Source organism: Sciurus carolinensis, chromosome 3 (genome assembly GCF_902686445.1).
Source record: "Sciurus carolinensis chromosome 3, mSciCar1.2, whole genome shotgun sequence".
NCBI classification, from domain to species: domain Eukaryota; kingdom Metazoa; phylum Chordata; class Mammalia; order Rodentia; family Sciuridae; genus Sciurus; species Sciurus carolinensis.
Window position 1 is genome coordinate 164,253,540 of NC_062215.1, and position 18,385 is coordinate 164,271,924.

At 43.5% G+C, this 18,385-nt stretch overlaps 2 protein-coding genes across 7 annotated transcripts in view; both read left to right on the plus strand.

Moving 5' to 3' along the window:
• Cnot9 (CCR4-NOT transcription complex subunit 9) overlaps positions 1-1,540 on the plus strand; it is a 44,725-nt gene extending 43,185 nt beyond the window's left edge. Inside the window, exons 10-11 of the mRNA XM_047543064.1 lie at positions 1,329-1,384; positions 1,520-1,540. The gene's annotated coding sequence lies outside the window, so the exon portion shown is untranslated. The remainder of the gene's footprint in view (positions 1-1,328; positions 1,385-1,519) is intronic.
• Positions 1-18,385, plus strand: part of Plcd4 (phospholipase C delta 4) — a 46,492-nt gene that overhangs the window by 12,306 nt on the left and 15,801 nt on the right. For all 6 annotated transcript variants that reach the window (XR_007107606.1, XM_047543060.1, XM_047543061.1 and 3 more), the window contains 13 exons: positions 1,329-1,384; positions 1,520-1,678; positions 3,454-3,682; positions 4,785-4,914; positions 5,479-5,710; positions 9,696-9,897; positions 11,180-11,324; positions 11,917-12,069; positions 14,347-14,532; positions 16,373-16,529; positions 16,904-17,020; positions 17,240-17,412; positions 18,163-18,298. Coding sequence is in view for 5 of the 6 variants with exons in the window: in XM_047543060.1 (XP_047399016.1) it covers positions 1,363-1,384; positions 1,520-1,678; positions 3,454-3,682; positions 4,785-4,914; positions 5,479-5,710; positions 9,696-9,897; positions 11,180-11,324; positions 11,917-12,069; positions 14,347-14,532; positions 16,373-16,529; positions 16,904-17,020; positions 17,240-17,412; positions 18,163-18,298 (2,041 nt within the window). In the remaining variant the exon portion in view is untranslated. The remainder of the gene's footprint in view (positions 1-1,328; positions 1,385-1,519; positions 1,679-3,453; positions 3,683-4,784; positions 4,915-5,478; positions 5,711-9,695; positions 9,898-11,179; positions 11,325-11,916; positions 12,070-14,346; positions 14,533-16,372; positions 16,530-16,903; positions 17,021-17,239; positions 17,413-18,162; positions 18,299-18,385) is intronic.

The window sequence follows — 18,385 nt, forward strand, 5'->3', positions numbered from 1 at the left end:
AAATGGCCACAAATTAAATTTTCTAGTTGGTGTGTGTGTATGTGTGTGCATGTGTGTGGTACTAGGGAGTGAACCCAGGGCCTTGTGCATGCTAGGCAAGCACTCTACCACTGAGCTACATCCCCAGCCCTTTTTAAAAATTGTGCTGTGATACAGGATCTTGCTAAATGGCCCAGACTGGCCTCAAGCCTGTAGTCCTCCTGCCTCAGCCTCCTGAGTAGTTGGGATTGCAAGTGTGCTATTGCTCCCAGTGCTTCTAGTTCTCTTTTAAAAAAATTTTAGATGTTGATGGTCCTTTATTTTATTCATTTATTTATATGCAGTGCTGAGAATCGAACCCAGGGCCTCACACATGCTAGGCAAGCGCTCTACTACTGAACTCCAACCCAGCCTCAGCTTCTAGTTCTTTTTAAGGGAAGTTTGTTGTTAACAACTTGGACGTTTAGCCAGCATATAAATTGGGCAGCATGCATTTTAAAGGATATGCCCTTTTTTAGTAAGTGGAGAAAACTTGAAAATGTAATTCTAAGACTTGTATAACTTAATCAGTCCACTAAAAACTGTGAGAATAACTGCTATGACAAAGAATATAAAACAGCTTTTCCATGTGAAGGCAGAAGAATACAACTCAGTGTTATAGCAGAGATTCAAGAAGCACTGTCTTAGCTCTTCAGGAGCTGGACAGGGTACAGAAGAGGAAGCTGGAATGATTCTACTTAGAGAGGAGACAGCTAGGGTGTGGGGAGAATCCAGGTTCTGGAAGGGGCCGACCAGCAAGATGGTGATCCCTAATAATGAGGATGAGGGGAGTGAGTAAGTGTGGAGCAAAGCTACCTAGTGGGTTATAGGGTGTTGGCTAGGAAGAGGGTGTTTGACAAATGCCCTGGTTCAGCTTTTCCTGGGCCTCCATGAGAAAGAGCAGAGGCTCTGGGACCAGACATATCTGAGTTTAAATTCTGATCTTGATGCAATTTGAGGCAGGCTTCTTAGCCTACCTAAGCCTCAAATTAGAAGTAAAATATAGCCAGGCGCCATGGCACACACCTGTAATCCCAGTGGCTCGGGAGACTGAGACAGGAGGATCGTGAGTTCAAAGCCAGCCTCAGCAATGGTGAGGTGCTAAGCAACTCTGTAAGAACCTGTTCCTAAATAAAATACAAAATAGGGCTGAGAATGTGGCTTAGTGGTTGAGTGCCCCTGAGTTCAATTCCCAGTACCCTCCCCCAACAAAAAAGAAGTAAAATATAGCTGACTATGCAGATTAAGTACCTGACCCATACATTGTGGGCAGTAAAGAAATAACAGTTTCCTTCTCTTGCTCCCTTTAGGTGACTCTGGCGCCAACTGGTGGACCAGCGAGTGATGGCGTCCCTGATACAAGATCGTGAGTACCCCGGCAAGGGAAAACGGCTTAGGGAGCAGCCCAGGGAACGAAAGGAGACGGAACCCGTGTACTAGAGCTCCTTCTGGGCCCTCTCCCCTCCCCACTGGCTACCTGGCCCTGCTTTTCCTGGCCTAGGTCTGACCACCGATGAGGACCTGCAGCTAATGCAAGAAGGCATGCTGATGCGCAAAGTGAGATCAAAAAACTGGAAGAAGTTAAGATACTTCAGACTTCAGAATGATGGCATGACAGTCTGGCATGCACGTCAGGCTGGGGGCAGTGAAAAGCCCACCTGTGAGTGACCATATAGCTGCGGGTGGGCATGTGGGTGGAAGATGCCTGAGGAACCTGGCAACCTGAGAGCAGGGGAGGTACCAGGGTCTTAGAATAGTATGTCCTTGTGCTGTCCCACTGTGTCTCTATCTGAGCCTGTGCAAGGAGATCATAAACAGTATTTGCTCATGTAAGGCTGTTATGGAGGATTGAAGAGTCTTGACACACAAAGCAAGGTTAATTAAGTCATAGGCTATATCTTTTTTTTAATTGTTATTATAAGACTATAATCTTAGGCATTAGTCTGCCTGGATTAAAGTCCTGGCTCTGCTACTTTCTAGAAGATTGGCTTTGGACAACTTACTTAATTAAACTAAGTTTCTGTTTCTCATCTGTAAAATGGGTATTAAACAATACCTGCCACCAGGCGTAGTGGCACACACCTATAATTCCAGAAGTTTCAGAAGTTGAAACAGGAGGATCATTAGTTCAAAGCCAGCCTCAGCAACTTAGCAAGACCCTAAGCTACTCAGTGAGACCCTGTCTCTAAATAAAATACAAAAAAGGGGCTGAGGATGTGACTCATTGGTTAAATGCCCCTGGGTTCAATCCCCAGTACCCCAGCCCCCCAAAAAACAAACCATACATGCCTACTAGGTTACAGAGACTCAGTGAGTTAATAAGTAAAGCACCTAGCACAGGATCTGAAACCAGGATGCATTTAATAAATGTTAGCTATTATGACCATTTTTAAACATGAAAACACATCATAGCTGGGTGTGGTGGGGCACACCTGTAATCCTACCTACTCATGAGGCTGAGTCAGGAGGATCACAATTTCAAGATCAGTCTGAGCAACTTAGTGAGCCTCTGTCTCAAAATAAAAAATAGAAAGTGTGGGGGTGTAGCTCAGTGGTAGAGCACCCCTGGCATTAATACCCAGTACTGAAGAAAAGAATAATGTTGCACATCCTATTGGTCAAGCTCTTTGTGATATCTCTAAAAAAAAAAACCCACTTTTTTTTGGTACCAGGGATTGAGCCCAAAGGCACTTAACCACCAAGCCACATCCCAACCCTTTTTATTTTTTATTTTGAAACAGGATCTCACTCGGTTACCTACAGCCTCACTAAGTTGCTGAGGCTGGTTTTGAACCTGTGATCCTCCTGCCTCCACCTCCAAAGCCACTGGGATTATAGGCATGTGCCACTGTGCCTGGCATACCACTAAAAATTTGATCACAGGATATATTTAAGAGAGTCTGCTTTAGAGATATCAAAATTCACAGTCCATACCACCCCTACCGAGGTAAAGGGATGGAAGAATTTTTCTGACTCTCTGCCAGACATCTGGAAAGAGGAAACCCTTAAACCTGAATTTGAGTATAAACTGCTTTGTTGTAACTGCTTCTACATTTCAGTGTGTTTTTATTTGTCATTCCTGCCATTCCTGTTTAGACTGACCGTGGAAAGGATCATTCATTATTTAAGATGAGGACACTGAAGAGTTAAGTTGTTTTGGTCTGTTACTCTGCCAACTTGGTGACTGGAAATCAGTCTTGCTGCCTATAGCACAGGCCCCTTGCCCAGCTTTCTACAGAAACAAACTGCAGTGATTCACGTGGGCTCCTGAATCCTAGCGTGTCTCTCTGTACTAACGCCTTTGGGGACTCAGTCTGCAGAGGCTGGAGTTCCTCCTCTCTGAGTTTTAATGGAGAAGGGGCACTGATCCTTGCCCCTTAGCCCCTACAATTTGTCAGACCCCTTTCTCAGTGTTCCCCCCTGCTTCTTTGGCAGTCTCAATCTCTGATGTGGAGACAGTGCGTAAAGGTCACGATTCTGAGTTGCTGCGCAGCCTGGCAGAGGAGTTCCCCCTGGAGCAGGGCTTCACCATTGTTTTCCATGGCCGCCGCCCCAACCTGGATCTGGTAGCCAACACTATTGAGGAGGCCCAGAACTGGATGCGAGGACTCCAGCTATTGGTGGACCTTGTCACCAGTATGGATCACAAGGAGCGGCTGGACCAGTATCAACAAGTTGGAGTCAGGGTGGGGAAAGGGAATCACTGAAGGAGCCAGACAGATACTGCAGGACTAGGGAAGGTGGAAAGGAGTGAGGGATAGGGAGGCCAAAGGGTCCAGATTGTATGGACAGAGTAACTGAGGATTCTGAAGGAGAAATGAATGCTAGGGATGGCACAGATTTTGGGCATGATGTGGAGGAAGGGACAGTGAGAGACAGAATTGCAAACAAGGTGCTACTCTTAAGAGCTGAACAGAAGATCCCAGAATTTACTACCATGGGGGTGGGAAGCTGTTACTTAGAGGGCTCAGTGATACCAACTCGCTTCAAGATTCCTGAATTGTATGCCAGTTCACTTATTCATTCAACAACTATTAGGCAGAATGTTTCAGGCACTATACCAAGTTCTATGGTTCCAAATACTAATGAGTCAGATATTACTTCAGTTAGTGAAGAGGATGGAATTGTGTAAATAATCTAAGTTCCAAAGAATTGTGGTTCTTAGAGTATTTGTATGTATTCAAAGGAAGGATATTTCATTCTACCTAAGAGTATACTGAAAAAGCTTCAGGGAAGAAATACTTGTGAGCTGGATGTTAAAAATGAGAGAATTGGACAAACAAAAAAAAAAAATGCAAAAAAAAAAAAAAGAAAGAAAGAAAGAATTGGAACACAATAAGTGGAAGAAGGAAAGGTACTTCTGCCTGAGGGAACAGCATGAGAAAAGGTTCAAAGACGGGAAATTGAGGATCAGGAGAGAGAGTAGAGAGCAGGGAGTTGCTGAGTCTAGCTAAAGTACAAGGAGGACAGAGATATATTGAACAGGCTGGGTTGTGTCAGATCCCAGGGGTGGAGGAAATCTTAATTTCTATGTTAAGGAATTTGAGTTTCTTTCTTCAGGCAACAGCGAGGCCCCTGCAGGCACCTGAGTCACATGCAGTGACAGGACGGATTGGTGGTCTAGAGAGATTATTCTAAAGTTGTGTGGAGAATGAATTGGCATGGGAGAGAGGCTGGCAACAAAGAGAGAGGAGGGATGTAGTAGATGAACATGCATACACTTCTGGACACATATGTACAGTGCTTTTGCCTTGACTCAGACCTGGATGGCTGAGTGATTTGTTCCAGCGTGGAGACAAAAACCAAGATGGTCGGATGACTTTTGAAGAAGTTCGGCGGTTGTTGCATCTGATGAATGTGGAAATGGACCAAGAATATGCCTTCGGTCTTTTTCAGGTGAGTCTGCTGAGGATGAATTTGCAGGAGCCAACCAGGTCACATTTTCACTTGCCCAGAAGGCCTCTGACTCCAATCAGCAACATTCATTTGTTGAATCCCTACTGTGTGCTCTAGCACCATGACAGGCTCAGTGGAAAGTGTAGGGAATGATTCTTGCCAGTTAGTCTTGTCGGAAAGATGAGTTATAATCCCGTGAAAGGTAAATAACAATGTGATTATGTTGGACCTCAAGGACCTTTGCACTCATGGCCGGAATTTCACAGGTGCCTAGAACAAACCCCAGCTGGAGGGTAATAGAAGGAGGTGTCTTCTGACCTTTTAGGTACCTTTGGGAGGAAGAACTCTTTCTGGTTGAAAATTTTCTCTACTAGCAAATGGTATAGATGAAAGTTTGCTTTTTTCTTACTGAAGTGACATCTATGAACATAAGGTGTCAGGGGTTCTGTGTTTTATGGAAGCATCTTTGAATATGTCTGTCAGTGAGATGCGCTTATAGAACAAGTGAAGGTCATAAATTTTCCTTCTGAAGTGTCTGTTTATTCTCCCCTAAACCTCTTGCAGGCAGCAGACAAGTCCAGGTCTGGGACTCTAGAAGGAGAAGAATTTGTACATTTCTATCAGGCATTGACTAAGCGAACTGAGGTGCATGAAATGTTTGAAAACTTTTCGGATGATGGGCAGAAACTGACCCTGCTGGAATTTGTGGATTTCCTTCGAGAGGAGCAGAAAGAAAAAGAGAGAGCTTCTGACCTTGCTCTGGAACTGATTGACCGCTATGAGCCTTCAGACAGTGGTAAGGGAAACCAGGTGTAGAGGTACCAGTCATGGGGGGAGGAGGACAGGCCATGATTATAAAGATCCAGAGACAGTCTTCTGACTAACTTAGGAGAGAATGAGTTCATCCCTAACCTATCATCTCATTTAACTCCTCATCCTGGAGGAGAACAGTCATTCCCTGCCTGGATAAGACAGATGTCTTCTCTCAGGAAAATTTCATTTCCCTATTCTCATGTTTCATATTCTTTATTTTCAAAGTCCTTCCTGATATCAACTTTGTCCTCAGTGGAAACAGAAAACCCATAGTGCGCTTGCTTTGGCCTCTTCTCTATGCAAACGATTCTTTTTCCTCTGGCTTCCCTTCATGGTTCCTGTCTGTTGTACCTTTAAATGCTGACTTTTTGCCCTTTCCTTGAATTTCTTCAAATTCCCCAAGTGTTCTTGAATCTCTAAGTCCCTCTATAGGAAATCTAGACAACTCTGGGCTAGGGGGATGATAAAGAGGCCAAAAACTTAGCATTTAACAAGTGCAGCTAAAATATGCCTTCTTAATCCTCAAACTTTCTTCCACTTTGCCTGTAGACTGGTTTCTATTCCTTCATTCCCTTCAGAGTGAAAAATTTACATTAACAGTAAATTATTTACAAGGCACTTTCTCATTCACTTAATTTAGTCCTCACTAGAACCTTGTAAATCAACAGCAATACTCTGTGCTGGGGCTTTGCCAAGTATCCCATAATGTGCTAACATCCCTATATGCCTTTTTTTCTTCCAGTCCTTCCAATGACTTGTTAAAATGTGTTCTATTATTAAGTCAGTTGTATAAAAAAGGAAAATTGAGGTTTATAAAGACTAAATGACTTGGCTGGTGTTGTAGTTTAGTGGAAAAGTGCTTGGTTATGTGTCCGTGTCCATATGTGTATGTGTGTGTGTATATATATATATATACACATTTCTATATATATACACATTTCTCTCTCTCTCTACATATATATATATGTATGTATATATATATATACATATATATATACATATGTGTATGTGTATATATATATATATATATATGTAGGGGGGGGATTAAATGACTTGCTCCAAACCAACAGGTAATGAGAAAGGAATTGAAATTCAAACCCAGGTCAATTCTTAACTTATGCTTCTTTACAAAATAAGGATGATAAGTTGACTGAGAGCCAAAGTGATCCAGATTTCCTGAGTCTCAACTCCACCTTCTTTAATCATTCATTCACCACTTCAGATAATGCTTGCCAAGTACCTGTAATGTATCAGAACCTAAACTGAGTATTTGAGATAAGTAGCACTTAGATGAGACAAGAACGCTGTCCTCATGGAACTTAGTGTCAAACAGCGTTGGAATATCAGTGATTACAGATTTGTACAGTAGTTTGGAGCAGAATTGGAGCTGTAAAGCAACTAATTTCACAGAACAAAATTTAAGAAGAACATCAAAGGATTAAGAAATAGGATATTCTGTTCCCAGCGCAGGATCTAGTACACTTCAATTACTTATGGTTTGAATGTGTCCCCCAAAGTACACGTATTGGGAACTTAAACTCCAACACAACAGTGTTGAGAGGTGGGACCTTTAAGAATTGATCGAATCATAGCCAGACATGGTGGCACTTGCACCTTGTAATCCCAGTTACTCAAGAGACTGAGGCAGAAGAACGATAAGCCTTGGCAACTTAACAGAACCTATTTCAAAATAAAAAGTAAAATAAAAAGGACTGGGGATGTAACTCAGTGGTCGAGTACCCCTGGGTTCAATCCCTAATACCACCAAAAAAAAAAAAAATATGTATATATATATATATATATATTACTAATTCATATTGTTGGTGGGTGTATGGCTATAATCCCAGCAATTTAGGAGGCTGAGACAGGAGGATAGAGAGGTGGTCAAGGTCAGCCTCAGCAACTTAGTGAGACCCTGTCTCAAAATAAAAAATAAAAAGGGCTGGGGATTTGGCTCAGTGGTTAAGTGTCCATGGATTCAATACCCAGGACCAAAAACAAAAAAAATTTACAATTTTATGAGTTCAGCCCCCTTCCCAACTCTTGCTGTCCCATGTGTTCTCTTGTTCTTCCACCTTCTGCCATGGATGACAGCAAGAAGATCCTCACCAGATGCAGGCCTCTCAGCCTTGGGCTTCTCAGTTCTTCCAGAACTGTAAGAAATAAATCTCTGTACTTTATAAATTAGTCATCCAGTCTGTGGTATTCTGTATTAGCAGCATAAAATAGACTAAGAAAGTATTTATTGTATTTCCCCATAACTCTCTGTAGTCCCTCCTCCTGCAGTTGACAATCAGATACTATATTCTGGTTGCTGAGTATATTATCAGTCAAAATAACTGTGCTCAAGTCCCTACTTTGCTTCCAATTAACTGAGTAAACTTGGGCAAGTCACTTAACCTGAGACTCAATTTCCTCATTTATAAAATAATTGATCAAACAAAATGATGCACAGGCAAAGTTCTAGTAACTATTGACTTACTTGAACAATTGAGTTATCACTAGCAAAAATGAAACTTCCTGCCCAACATCCCGCCATCCTCCACTGCCTCCACGCCTTATCAAACCTGGAGCAAGGAAATTGAGTGTCAGCTTGTTTAACTTCCAAGGACACCTCTCTGCAGCAGCATTACCCTCAGTGAGACTGCACAGCCCAGTGGGACAGGACATGGCTCTGACTTCTGGCTTTTTGGATACAAGTCCCAGTCCCTCCACTTACCAGTATGTGACTTGGGACTAGTTTTCTAACTTTTCGCAGCAGATTTTATTGTATCTACCACATTGTGTTGTGAGAGCATTAAGAGAGATACTGCATGTAATGTCCTTGGCATAGAGCAAGTGCTCAATAACAATAGTTAACAAGTCACTGTTGTTATTATATGAAGCCCATGCTGAGATGGATGAGGTTTATAGAAGGAGAAACAGAGCCCTTTCCTCAGCAAGAGGGTAGTCCAAGGCAATGTTGACAAATGCTCCCCAAAATACCACATGGGAGTGTTGACAGCAGAAAGAACCCCTCAGGTCCTAAGGCACATAGTTTTGCATAGCCCAAGGTAGAAAACACAGGTATCTTTGCCACATCACTAGCACGCTTCTTTGTGATACTCACTAGGCTTTGATTTCCCATCTATAAATTTAAATCTTTGGACTGGATACTGTGCTGTCCATTATGAGAACTGTGAGTTCCATGTGACTATACATTTAAATTAACTAATATCAAATAAAATTTAAAATTTAGTGTCTCAGTCATACAAGTCACGTTTCAAGTGCTCGGAGTCACATGTATGTAGAGGCTGCGGTATTCAACACTGCAGAATAGAACACTTTCATTACTGTCAAAGTTCTATTAGATAGCACTGGATCAGAAAGATCTTTTTTCTTTTTTTATGGTACTGGGGATTGAACCGAGGCTGCTTAGCCACTGAGTTACATCCCCAGTCCTTTTTTTTTAAAGAGTAATATTCTCACCAGCCAGATTGAAAACCTGTTTTTTTTTTTTAAGCTTTATTTATTTATTTTTATGTGGTGCTGAGGATTAAACCCAGTGCCTCACACATGCTAAGCAAGTGCTCTACCCCTGAGCCACAACCCCAGCCCCAGCCCCAATCCTTTTTGTTTTTTATTTTAAGACAGGGTCTCACAAAGTTGTTTAGGGTCTCACCAAATTGCTGAGGCCGAGGCTGAACTTGTGATCCTCCTGTTTCAGCCTCCTGAGTCTCTGGGATTACAGGTGTGTACCACCATGCCCAGCTAGACTAGAATAATTATAATGGTCCTCTTTAACAGTCGCTGAGGGTGGTGTGATTGAAATGACACACACAGGGTGGGGCAAGTTGGGGATCTGGAGCCTGGGAATGGCAACCATCTGAAAGACAAGATCCCATAGCGGGTGAATGGAGGCTGGTCTGTGGGTGTGCTGGAGGCCCCAGCAGGGCGGCTCACTCTAGCATTTCCCACTCTCACCCTAGGCAAACTGCGGCATGTGCTGAGCTTGGACGGCTTCCTCAGTTACCTCTGCTCGAAAGATGGAGACATCTTCAACCCGGCCTGCCTTCCCATCTACCAGGATATGACTCAACCTCTGAGCCACTACTTCATTAACTCCTCTCACAACACCTACCTAGTTGGGGACCAGCTTTGTGGCCAGAGCAGCGTCGAGGGATATATACGGTGCAGTGGTGGTAGAGAAAGGGTCCAGCTCATGAGAGGGACCATCTGTGGGAAATTGAGCAGGGTGGTCAGTGAATAATGAGATTGAAGAGGTATTGTGGGGGGATAGGGACTAAGGGCCCCTGGATGCCTGAGACTCTTGGAGAAGATATTGAAGACTGATGGGAGAATGGTAATGAAACCCTATGGGTAAATAGGATTTCTCTCTCTTTCCTGAGCAGTCAAACTCTTGGAACTCAGAGACCTTAACAAATATTTTGAACAAACAAGCTAAATGTTAAGGAGGAGGCAGTACAGCATAGGAGTTAAAATCATGGGGTCCAGCCAGGCACAGTGGCACATGCTTGTAATACCAGTGACTCGGGAGGCTGAAATAGGAGGTTTGCAAGTTCAAGGCCAGCTTCAGCAACTTAGCAAGGCCCTAAGCAACTTAGTGAGACCCTGTGTCAAAATAAAAAATAAAAAGGACTGGGTCATAAAGTACCCCTGGATTCAATCCCCAGTACTAAATAAAGAAAAAAGAAAAAAGAAAAAAAAAAGTGGGTTCTGCAGTCAGACTGGACTAGTGGATATCAAATCCTTGCTCCCTCACTTGGTACTTTCTATGCCTTAGGTTCCCTATCTATGAAATAGGGAGATAACAGTACCTTTTTTCTTCAGGCTGTTATGGAGATTAAATGAGATAATCCAGGCATCAATAGCTAATAAATGGCAGCTGCCTTTATTGTGATTAATCATGGATTTGATTGAATAGTCAAGATATTTTGGTAGTGCTAGCAACTAAACTAGTAGCTTCAAGGGATATGAAAATGAGAGGAACTTTTACTCACAAATGAGTGTAATTTCCAAGTTTTTACCTTGGGAAGTCTAGAGAGGAAATAAGGGACTAGAGTAGTAGCTCAGTGGTAGAACACATTCTTAGCATGTGTGAGGAGGCCCTGTGTTCAATCCTCAAAGAGAGACACAGAGAAAATAAGTGTAAATATGCTGAGAGCTTGACTAACCCAAGTGTTGTGTAGGGCTGTGTACCCAGAATACCAGGAGTATCATGAAGCAATGTGCGATGGATGGCTTAGGAGAATTGAGAGTTGGGTGGGGTGCGGTGGAGGTGTGAGCCACAGACATTCTCCAGTGGACAGAGAAGCGTCCTAGAATTCATAGCTTGAAGAAGTGTGGATGGGTAAGTGCTGGTGAGCACTGATCTCTCCAGAGCGGGGAGAGGGTTCGTAGGTAGAAGATCAGAACTTGACATCTTCTGCCTCTGGGGTTGGGGTTCTTGCAGGGCTCTAAAACGGGGGTGCCGCTGTGTGGAAGTAGATGTATGGGATGGACCTAATGGGGAACCCATGGTTTACCACGGACATACCCTGACTTCTCGCATCCTGTTCAAAGATGTTGTGGCCACAGTTAAACAGTATGCCTTCCAGGTAGTAGCCCCAGGCTGGGAACAGCGTTAAGACAAAAGGGCCGAAGGGAAGAGTAACTGGCTCTGGGTCTGGGGAGGGCAGAGGGGTGCAGGAAAGTTTATTGCAAAGGGCATGATATGTGTAAGAGAGGTTTTAACTCTAGAGTATTGGGCATATGTTAAGGGGTTATTATAAATAAGTTTGAATGTGTTACTAATAACTAGTAGTCATAGTGGTTAGTATCTATTTACTTCTAACAAATTCTATTACCCATGTGGGAGAGGCTGGATAAAGAAACAGACAGTAGCAAATGGGGTTGGGAAATGCTAGGAACCTGGAGACCTGGTCCTCTGCCTCTGAGCCTGAAAACTTAGAGGTCTCAGGGGGACCTGGGTCAGACTTGGCACAGGTACGAGACTGGGGATCCCAAGAATGACCTTTAGATGTAGATCTCGTCCCTGTGGCAGAGTCCCAGACCCAGAAAATTCTCATTGAGTCCTGGAATAGGGTTGGAGGAGTTAGCAATCAGGGTACTCATTTGAATAAGTAAATAGAGGGTGGAACTCAAATGTTTAGAACTCTGGATGTAGCATGCCCTCCCACCCCCCACCAGGCATCAGAGTATCCACTCATCTTGTCCTTGGAGAATCACTGCACTTGGGAGCAGCAGCAGACCATGGTACACCATCTGACTGAGATCCTGGGGGAGCAGCTGCTGAATACCACCTTGGATGGGCTGCTACCCATTCAGCTTCCCTCGCCTGAGGTAGGGACCTGGTGTCCCCAGACAGGCTTTACAGTGGCTTCTGCATTCCTCCACCTTGACTTCTTCTTCCATGTCCCTCTCATTTATATCTTTCTATCCTCAGATGAACCATCTTGCTACTTAATATCCCTGGAGACAACTTTAATTTTGAAAGATCTAATTGAACACAGAATTCCATTTATAGTTCTCTAAGTTTTATTTTTGTTTTTTTTTTAATTCTTTTTTTGTAGTTGTAGAAGTACACAATGCCTTTATTTTATTTATTTTTATGTGGTGCTGAGAATTGAATGCAGTGTCTCACACATGCTAGGCAAGTGCTCTACCACTGAGCCACAACCCCAGCCCTCTAAGTTTTAAATCAACTATTTACCTTATATTTAATTTTCAATGGAAATATCTTATTTTTCCTGATAGTTGACAATTGGGGTAGACTATACAAACAATATAGAGAAAGGGAAATCCTCCCATCATAATCCCAACTTTTTCCATAATAACACCTATCAATAATTTGGGGGCTTTCTGGTACTGGGGATTGAACCCAAGGTCTCACTCATGCTAAGCCTCTGCTTTACCACAGAGCTACACCCTCAGTCCCTAAAATAGATTTTTAAATGCTAATATAAACATATATGTGTACATATTCACATCTTTTTATTTGACATTTTTTTGGTACCAGAGATTGAACCCTGGGGGGTGTTAAACACTGAGCCACATTTCCAGCCCTTTTTAATATTTTATTTAGAGACAGGGTCTCACCGAGTTGCTGGCTTTGAACTCTTGATCCTCCTGCCTCAGTTTCCCCTAGCCACTGGGATTATAGGTGTGCACCACCGCACCCAGCTTCCATATCCTTTTTATATGTGAAATATATATCGTGGATGTCTGTTCTTGTAAAATTTTTTAATAACTCTACAGAATTCTATTTTATGTCATGAAGCACAATTTATTCAAGCAGTTGAACATTTGGTAGTAATTTAGGTTGTTTATAATTTTCTACTTGTACATACAACTTTTCCCACTTTTTTTTTTTTTTTTTTTTTGCAGTGCTGGGGATTGAACCCAGGACCTTGTGTTTGTGAGAGGCAAGCGCTTTATTAACAGAGCTATATCCTCAGCCCCCACCACTTATTCTTTATTATGGATTCCTTGAGGCAAAGTCGCTGGGTTAGAGTTTTTATTCTGACACTTTTGATTATTATTGCAAGTTGTCCTCTGGAAAAAATACCAAATTACCAAATTATACGTCAACCAACAGAAGAGAGTAACCACAAACAACATGAATGAGATGATTCATAATGGCAAACACTGAAAAAAGATTGTTTTTTTTACAGTCCATATTTTCTTTTCTTGAATTATTTGATAATATTGTTTACCCAATTTTATTAGGGTTTATAATTTTTATTGTTATATGATGATTCCTAAATGTTAAAGATATTAATGCTTTGAGAAATACTTTATTGTCTATTTTTGCTTTTGTCTTTTAGCATATTTTCCTTTATGAAAGTTTTTAAGACTTATGTACCCAAATCTGTCAACCTTTTAGATATCTTCTGAGTTTTCATATCCTGTTTCGAAAGTATTTTCCATCATAAGATTATTCAAAAAGTTTCTCTATTTAAAAAGATTCTGACGGGCATGGTGGCACATTCCTGTAATCCTCCCTCAGCTCAGGGGGCTGAGGCAGGAAGACAGTGAGTTCAAAGCCAGCCTCAGCAACTTAGTGAGGCCCTAAGCAACTCCATGAGACCCTGTCTCTAAATAAAATATAAAAAATAACGCTGGAGATGTGGCTTCTTTTTTTTTCTTTCTATCTTTGTATTGGGTATTGAATCCAGAGGTTCTTAACCACTGAGCAACATCCCCAGCCCTCCCGCCCCCCACTTTCTTTTAATTTAGAGAAAGGCTCTCACTGAGTTGCTTAGGGCCTCACTAAATTGCTGAGGCTGGATTTCAACTTGCTATCCTCCTGCCTTAGTCACTGGGATTACAAGCATGTGCCACAGCCTCTTATATATGTAAGTAAATCTTAGAGGATAAAAATTCCTAGCGTTTCAGATTTGAGGTAGAAACCTACATTTATTTATTTTTCATATGGATAGAGATGTTACAAGTTTAACAATAAGGGAATCACTCTGGCATATATTAAGCAATCAATCTCTCTTGGAGGACCTTCCTTCCACTTACTTCTTCCTCCGCCTGAGACCAGTGGGACCTGCAGGATCCCCGGAGGGTCCCAGAGCACACAGGTAGACATTTTCCTTCATTTTTGTCCCCTAGGAGCTTAAAGGGAAGATCCTAGTGAAGGGGAAGAAGTTAGGAACACTTGAGGATGATCTTGAAGACGAGGAAGAAGAGTCAGAGTCCCAGCTGGAGAGACAGCTGGGGTCAGAACTGCCGCTGGAGTCTCCCTCTGAGCCCCAGACCCAGGAGCTGAGTCGCCTGAGTAAGGACAAAAAGTCGAAGGTAGGCCAGGAGTGGTCTTTCTGCAGTGGTATTTGTTTAGTGTGCTTCACAAGTGGAAGACTGATGGGTGAAGATTAGACAGGGTAGAGGGCCAGGGAGAAAAATGCCCCTTCGTCCCAATAAAAGAGTTTAAGAATGCATACATAGCATCACTATATATATCACCAAATATAGATACATTGCAGTGGCTTTCAACTTTTTCAAGCCATGAAATCTTTTTTTTTAAATGAACTCTGGGCTAGGGATATAGCTCAGTTGGTAGAGTGCTTGCCTTGCAAGCACAAGGCCCTGGGTTCAATCCCCACCATTGCAAATAAAATAAAAATAAATAAAAATAAAAAACTTACATGGAAACTCAGCATACAAAATAGATAAACACAGAACCATTCTAATCGAACCCCTCATTTGGCTCTTGCCTGTGTCCCCTAGATGGCTCTAAACATGTTTTGTACTTCTCAATCTTCTTAAAGTCTGGTTTGAAAACCACTGATATTGTGTGTGTGTGTGTGTGTGTGTGTGTGTATCTATTAGATTGGCTAAATAGGGATTAGTGGAATGATTACAATGACCTTAACCACAGTGGGCTTAGAGAAAGCTGCTTATTTTTCCTGTGGGGGGTACCAGGAATTGAACTCAAGGGCACTCAACCACTGAGCCACATCCCCAGCCCTATTTTGTATTTTATTTAGAGATAGGGTCTCACTGAGTTGCTTAGCACCTGTTGCTGAGGCTGCTTTGAACTCAGGATCCTACTGCCTCAGCCTGCTGAGCTGCTGGGATTATAGCGGTGCGCCACCGCTTTATAAGAAACCTTTTTATAAAAGGTGAAGTTTGAGTTCAAGGTGGGTCTGGAAATGGCCAAAGATAAGCAGGAAGTGGGGAGAAGTTTGGGGAGGGGAAGGTGAAAGCTTTGAGAAGGTTGTGCCAATGTGGTCCATCTCCCTCTGGGCAACGGCAAGGCTGAGGGAGAAGGGGTGTCATTGGTGGGACCTCCGAGAGCTGGGTTTGAAGCCTGCATTTCTTTCTTGTGTGCTTGCTTGGCCCACTCAGCTGATTCTAGCTTCTCCTGTTCTCTCTGGGGCTATAATGTTTAACTTGCTACCATGTCCAGGGATGGAAATGGGAATTCAGGAGACAAACCCAGTGATATTACTCTAGGATCCTCACATCTGACCAGGAGTGAATTCCTACAACCACTTGTACACCTTGACATGTCTGTCTGGATTCATGTACATTTCATTGTTTTTGTTTCTGTGGTACTGGAGATTGAATCCAGGGGCGCTCTACCACTGAGCTACATCCCCAGCCCTTTATATTTTGAGACAGGGTCTTCCTAAGTGGCAGAAGCTGGCCTTGGACTTGTGATCCTCCTGTCTTAGCCTCCCAAGTAGCCGAGATTGCAGGCATGCATCACTGGGCATGGATTCATGTACATTTTGATCAAAGATTATCGTTCTTTTTTTTTTTTTCCAAACAAGAGAGAGAGGATTAACACCTCTCTGTTTAAAAATAATAATAAAGACCTGTTATCCTACATATAACATAAAACAGACCCTCCAAGCCCAGCAGCTGAAACTGATCTGAGCAGTATATGTAGACTGCCTTTATTCCCATCCCTACCCCCAGGTTGTGATGTGCCCGCTGTTTTGCCCGCCTATCTGTTGTCACATTGTGGCCCAGGCTTCTAATATCAATCTTGGGTCACTTCTCTTGCCTGAGCAGGTGAGGTAGGAGGGAGAATACAGTGGGGAGGCAGTGGGCAGAGGTGTAGGTTGGAGAGCCATTAGCTTCTTCCATCTCAGCTGATGAGGATTCAATTCCTCTCCACTTTCTCCTCCAGAAATCCAGGTCTATCTTGTGTCCAGCCCTCTCTGCCCTGGTTGTCTACTTGAAGTCTGTCTCATTCCACAGCTTTACCCATTCAAAGGAGAACTACCACTTCTATGAGATATCGTCCTTCTCTGAAACCAAGGCCAAGAGCCTTATCAAGGAGGCTGGTCAGGACCAAACTGGAAGGATGGGGAGGGAAGTGGGATGGGGAGGGAAGTGGGATGGGTAGGTTCAGGTTTAACCACAGTGGGAAGGGATATGGTGGTAAGTCCCAAGTTAGAGGACAGAGGAACTAGGGAGAGACAAAGGAGCTAAGAACTTCATCACAGCAGGCAAAGGAGGGGTTAGGAATAGTGAGCACAAGGCTGATGACACTGGGGGAGGGAAGTCTGGATGGAGCAGAGTAGAGAGGCACACTGAAGGTTTCTGGAGTCAGCTTCAGATGTTGGGGAAGAGTGAAGTGAGCGGGCAGGGTTCTTGGGACCAGGGACTGGGAGGAGCTACCCCACTTCTCTCTCTCCCCCGCCCCCCACTTCTACAGGCAATGAGTTTGTACAGCACAATGCCTGGCAGTTAAGCCGAGTGTATCCCAGTGGCCTGAGGACAGACTCATCCAACTACAACCCCCAGGAATTATGGAATGTAGGCTGTCAAATGGGTGAGGAGGCAGCGGAGACAAGGTGGGACTGCAAGTGCGGCTGGTGGGAGATTAAGTTCCCAGATGGAAGGAGGGTCACCTTGAGTGCTAGGGTGCTACCTATCTTTGGAGGTGTTCCCAGCAGGCACTCTTACACCCAATACCTGTCTTAATTTCTTGGAAGAAAGCCTAGAAGGCTTCTGAGGTGAATCTTTCCCTTCTTTTCTCCTGGGACCTCAGTGGCTATGAATATGCAGACTGCAGGGCTTGAAATGGACATCTGTGATGGGCTCTTCCGCCAGAATGGCGGCTGTGGTTATGTGCTGAAGCCAGATTTCCTGCGTGATACCCAGAGTTCCTTCAACCCCGAGAGGCCCCTCAGTCCTTTCAAGGCCCAGACTCTTTTAGTCCAGGTATGATGGGAAGAGAAGCTGTTAAAAAGAATCTGGATAGCAGGGATAAAGTCGGGAAGCGGTGGCTAGGCTTGACAAGAGTGTAACTGTTTAAAATTCCTTGAGAGAGGCAGAATAACCTGATTGCTAACAAGAGACTTTGGAGCTGGCTGCCTAGCTTAAAACCCACTTCCTAGTTGTATATCACAGGGCAAGTTCCTTAACCCGTCTGTACTTCAGTTCGCTCACCAGCAAAATGGGAGTGATACTACTGCCTACGGCAAAGGATTGTGAGGATTGCAGCAGTTAAGATCAAGTGCTTACACCACCTGGTGCACAGGAAGTGGCACAGAAGAGGCTGCTGTCATTAGCATGCCTACCTTCAAACCTTCTTAAATTTCTACTTTGTGCATTTAAAATTGTAGAAAGAGCTGGGCATGCCTGTAATCCCAGTGACTTGAGAGGTGAGGTAGGATTACAAGTTTGAAGCCAGCCTCAGCAAGTTAGAAAGACTTATCTCAAAATAAAAAATAAGAAGGGCTGGGGATGTAGCTCAGTGGTAGAGCATTTCTGAATGATCCCCAGTACAATAAATAAATGAATAAATTTTCAGATAGAATATAGAGGAAAATACGTTGCTTGCAGAGGATTAGTTTTGCAAACCAAAAAGCTGTAGTGCAATGTCCCTTGGTCCTCTCCCCTGAGGTGTTAAGAGATGTGGGAGGGTTGGGCTAAGCAGGCACTCATGAGGTTCCAGTGTCCTCGTTGCAGGTGATCAGTGGTCAGCAACTCCCAAAAGTGAACAACACCAAAGAGAGGTCCATCGTGGACCCACTGGTGAGAGTGGAGATCTATGGCATCCGTACAGACACGACCTGCCAGGAGACCAACTACGTGGAGAACAATGGTAAGAGACAGCAGTGCTGGGGAAGGAGGTGGTAGGAGCCTAACTGCTGATTCCCTTCCATACTGTCATGTCACCACCCACCCCTAT